Source organism: Temnothorax nylanderi, unplaced genomic scaffold (genome assembly GCF_030848795.1).
Source record: "Temnothorax nylanderi isolate EJ_2023f unplaced genomic scaffold, tnyl_v1.0 TNYL_tig0050_pilon, whole genome shotgun sequence".
Taxonomy (NCBI): domain Eukaryota; kingdom Metazoa; phylum Arthropoda; class Insecta; order Hymenoptera; family Formicidae; genus Temnothorax; species Temnothorax nylanderi.
In genome coordinates, this window is record NW_027249112.1 from 759,937 (window position 1) to 765,030 (window position 5,094).

A 5,094-nucleotide genomic window follows, 5' to 3' on the forward strand; every position below is an offset into this window, starting at 1 on the left:
ACCCGCGCACGGACGCGCTCGCGCGCGAATTCTAACGCGCGGACGCTTAATATGCTCTCTCGTTACACGCACTTTCACGCCTCGTGACCTCCTGTCTCCTGTCTCGCGTCGCGCGGCGATAAAGTAGAGCGTGAGCGCCGGTAGACGACGACGGCGGCAGTTCCTCTCGAATTCTTTAATGGCTTCTTCCGCCACTCGTAGCCGGCGATGCGGTTACGGCCGACGATTACTTTATCAGCTGACAACATTGCGGTTTATACGCGCAAAATGATCGTATGACGAATACGGCGCGTCGACTTGACGGGTTTATTAATAATATTTCGTGTAACCGCTGAGAACTTTGCAGATATAAATTATTGCGGTATAAATTATGGATCGTCACGTTGAGAATCGTATGAAGAAAGGTCTCCTAGGGTCTTTCCTTTGCGGATTTTTGCCAATGGCCTCTTAGGTCTCTTCTAGCGTCTGTAAGGGGGAACGCCGTGGGAAAGTTTCGCCAAGAAAACCGTGATGGTTAAGGGATTCAAACGTTCAGCGCGTCAAGTCGCGTCTTCGAGGGCTGCGGCGTTCGCTATTGTCGGATCGTCTACCGACTTGGTGTAACCGTTAAAGGGGGCTTGGCTGGCTGGTTCGGTGGCTTAAGAAGCACGTTCCTTGAATAGAGATCGGAAGGAGGGAGATTGTAAGGCGAGAAGACGCGCGCCGCAATGTGTATATTGGCAAACCGGCAGAAGGCGTACGACTTCTCGCCGCCGTCCTTGCCCGCCCCTATTTCTTAAAGTCGCGATGCAAATCTTGTTCTCGCTTCGAATAAAATATGTCTCTTATTTCCATCCCTTTTTACATCTTTTACATTTAGATGGAAGATTTAAAAGATCGAGTTTTGATTTCCAAATTTCTCGTACGATATTCGGAGAGTCGGTCTCTTGTAAAAAAAAGAAAAAAAAAGAAAATAGCATCTTCTCGTTGCAATAAAATATGATTTATCGCTAAATAGAGTCTGCATTATACATTCCTAACAAGCTTCTCGCTCAACCTATGACAAGTACAATGTTCAATTCATTGGTTCTTCTTGGTCCGAAAAGAAGCTAAATTTCGCGTATCGCGATATTTTCTAAAATACCGTGAGAATTATCGATTGTTTCCAATTTAATTTCCTCTCATCAGTACGTCGACCCGTATATGCACTGTTTATCGCGAATAGACCGAATGATTACCGCGATGACGCGGTTGTAAAAAACAAACTTCCGAGTGCTCGGAAGTTCCCTTTTTAATTGGTGCTTTCGCATATGCGACGAGCAACGCATCATAAAAGCGGCGAGTTGAAAAAGCGACTGACAACGATGGAGATCGCGGTTGAAGGAGGCAAACGCGTCGACAAACGCCGTTAACCATTAACTGCTTCAATATGCGACACCTCCGTGTCCGTTTTGTCTAGCGCTCCTTCTGTTTCTCTCTCACGTTTAAGATAAAGTCATTTAAAAGAGTGAGCCGTAATTCATCCAATTAAATATCACATCTTAGATAAAATGCCTTAACCAAATTTCCAAATATAAACATATAATAAGAAAGTCAAATGTGAATACAGTTCGCTTTAAATTATCTTAATGAATGAGAAAATGAAACGAGAGATCAAATAGAAACGTTTGTTTCGAAAAATCTGCAACGTCGCGATCTCCACATGTTCTTCATTATCTTTTTGGTCGACGAAGCACATTGCAATTAAGTACTAATAATTAGCGCCCTTGCAGAGATTCACGCCTTTCTCCCTTCTGCCTCTCCTTATCGATATTTCCTTTCCCGCTTTTTTTTCCCTTTCTCTTTCTCTCTTTCTTTCCGCGCTTGAGAATCGTCCCGTTGCAACGGAGCGCAAGGAAACCCTGAAGAGAGCTTATTATCATCCTAATTATACAATACTATAATGAATGATCCCGCGGCTCACCCTCCAGCACACACTCTCGCTCACTCACATTCGCTCGCTCGCTCGCCCTCCCCCATCATCCACACTACCCATCTCTCTGTCTTTCCCTCTCGCCGACGCGACGGTTTCTCTCGCTCACCGTTGCTCTTATCCTCTGCACTTGGTGGTCGAAGAGTGGCAATTCTAGCACTCGGGCTTTTTGTCAAACAGACTACGGAACTAACGCCGTCTCCCTCGCGCCCTCGCGCACCCCATTATGCGTCCAGTCTCTCGTCCTCTCGTCCCGCTCTCTCTGTCTCCGCGGGTGTCTGTTTTAATTAGGCACTTCGTAGATACGTGCATACGTGTGTCGCACGTATACGTATATGTACAAGCATCGCGTGTGCGCCAGGATGTACGACGTTAACGTAGGTACGTAAGCGACGCAGTCTACCACTACCTCCGCCACATTCCGCCTATACTCGGCGATCCGACGAGCTTGAATGCGGTCGATGGGTGGTTGAGTAAGGATTATAGGCGCAGGTAACACATGTATAGGGCGAAGTCGGCGGGGGGAGGGCGGCTCGCCGATGGGTGGTGTCGGTGATGGTTCGAGGAGATGAAGAGGGACGGGATATGCGCGAAGGGATGATGGAGGAACTCCTCTTTCGATTCTTCTCGCGTGCATAACTTTCTCCGACTGACTGCTGATAAGAGCACGCGAAATTATCTTAATTGGCAGTAAAACCAATTCGGAATGATCGAACGAAGAGAAGTTCGCCTCTCTCGTCTCCGCTCTCGTCTACTTGCCGTTTCTTTCTTTCCAGCGGCTTTGAATAGGGTGAACGTTGCGGAAGAACGCGTTGTTTTCTTCGGCAAGAGAAAAGTTTCCTGACCTTTCCCAATCTCCAAGCGTGATGGATAAAAACAATGTCTACCATGCTATGAAAAACGAACTAGTCAGGAGCGCTTCGTGAGCAAGTATGGGAATTTATTTAGATGGCTTAACATTCTCGTTGAAAAATGTCTTACCAACTTAGATCGCTAAACATCCCATTGTTCATTTCCCGTTTTCTCTAGTAAATGAGATTCCAATCCGCCAGGCGGAAGCAATTTAAAAAATTGCTCTCAACGGAGCAGCTGCTTTGTCAAATATTCAGCGATGATGACTTGTACAAATTGCGCTCTCTTGTTGAAATCATTCTACTTCTGGATCCCTGGGGAATCCGGCTGACTATATTCTGCGTTACTTATTCTACGAAGATACTTGACCGATGGTTTATCGGGATATATGTAAATATGGACATATAATTTAAATTTTTTATTAACTATGAACACTATGAATCGTACAGCTTAATCTTTTCTTTTATTCCAACACTAATTCTAAAGAAAGGACACCACATACAGAAGTAAATGGTATATTACAGACTGGAGATTCCACAAAAAAGCGTTTCAGAAGCTTGTAAACGGAATATTCGTAAGGACGCCAAATGACTGTGAAAAAAAAATACGAAATCTGAACTTGGTATTAATAATTTCCCTCGGTGCACGCAGTGCATTCGTACTTTTTATATTTTTCTTCTCCTTCCACGCGCGTCATTTGCAAAGAGGGCTACCCTTCGCGTCTGCTTCCGCGTTCGAAAACTCGGATCGCCGTTCCTATATCAATTATACATCAATTAACGAGGCACGTTTGTTTTTCCGCATTAATTAATGAACGTAAAGGTAACTTGGGAACGATGGGATTTTTCCTGCCGCGGACCGAATATAGAAGGGGATTGCGTAATTTCGCGTTGATTATACGTCACTAGCTAGACCTGCGAAAGCATCGTGTCTTTAGTGTGGCCGACACGATAGGTTTTTCATCGTCTCTTTGCGTCTGTCCGCTTAACGTCGAGGAGAGCTTCGCATAGGGCTCTCCATGTGCGTCGTCCCCTTCCTTCTTTTTTTTTTCATCTCCTTCCGCTTACGTCAGACCACTGTTAGCATCGATCTTTAATTAATTATCGATGACGCATTAGCGTTGTCGCTGTCTGTCGCGGGAAAGCCAGACGAGACAAGAATCAGCCGCGATGACGTAGAAAGATTTATTATTAATTGTCACCTCGACGTATGCACATCGAACCGTATACTTATATTAAAGCTCATATTAATCCATCAAATCGTATTACATATAAATATTCATATTGTATTGAATATACACCGCAGATTGATGAATTGTCTAACCACTGTGCACTTTTCTGTCTCGTTTCAGGGAGTTCTACTACATCCAAATGGAGAAATACGCGAGACAAGCAGTTTCGGAGGGCGTGAAGAACGTCGAGGATCTCCGAGTCGGTGGCGACTCCGAAATCTATCGGGTTCTCAACCTTCACTACAACCGTAATAACCACATTGAGGTATGGGGTCCCCAGGTGCGCAACACGAACACGCACACGCTGCATTTTATTTTATTTTCCGACCGATATTGTTTCGCGAATCGAGAAAAAGACGAGCATGTATATCTTCGCCAATATAGAGTGACGCCGGATCGTCAATCGATCGATTCGAAATTAAGCTTTCGGTGTTAGTACCTATCGTACGTTTATATAAAATATTTCACGTGCGTCTTTGTGGTTCACTGTAACTATATAATTGTGTTTGCACGTTTTACTATAAATAAAAGTATATATGCGTGAAATATTTATTGCCTGTTTGAGTACCGAAATGAAATTCTACTTATAACATTGTTAATTGAAGGTGCACATGCCAGATAATTTAATCCACCCTTTTAACAAAATAAACATATCAATCTCAACATTGGAAAAAATAAATTTACATTAGATTTCTCAGTTTCTTAAATTGTAGACATTTCTGTTGCAGCCCTTCAATTAATAATTAATCAATAGTGCAATTAATAGTTAATTTAGCATTACTTTAATAAATTATGCAATATTATGCTTTTCTCGTATCATATAAAAATAGATAATTTGGAGTAAATGGAATTAAATATAAAAAGTACACGTTGAAAACTTGCAAAGAGTTGCGAACTACATTTTTCATAAATTTGTATTATTCGGAATTCCGCATGTCGTAGCATTCCACGATGACGTTTCTTGTTGTAAAACTACCGTAAAGCCAATCTGTATTTCGCTAATAATGCACTTCGTACTGTATAATTGCGACGACTCCTAACGGTGGCGCGAAACTTTCAG

At 43.2% G+C, this 5,094-nt stretch overlaps 1 protein-coding gene across 8 annotated transcripts in view; it reads left to right on the forward strand.

The window, feature by feature from the left end:
* Window positions 1–5,094, forward strand: part of LOC139772502 (homeobox protein prospero) — a 54,697-nt gene that overhangs the window by 22,938 nt on the left and 26,665 nt on the right. For 4 of the 8 annotated variants that reach the window (XM_071706234.1, XM_071706239.1, XM_071706236.1 and 1 more), the window contains exon 4: window positions 4,155–4,314. In XM_071706234.1, the coding sequence (XP_071562335.1) occupies window positions 4,155–4,314 (160 nt within the window). The remainder of the gene's footprint in view (window positions 1–4,154; window positions 4,315–5,094) is intronic. The other 4 variants (XM_071706237.1, XM_071706241.1, XM_071706238.1 and 1 more) reach the window with 1 other exon arrangement.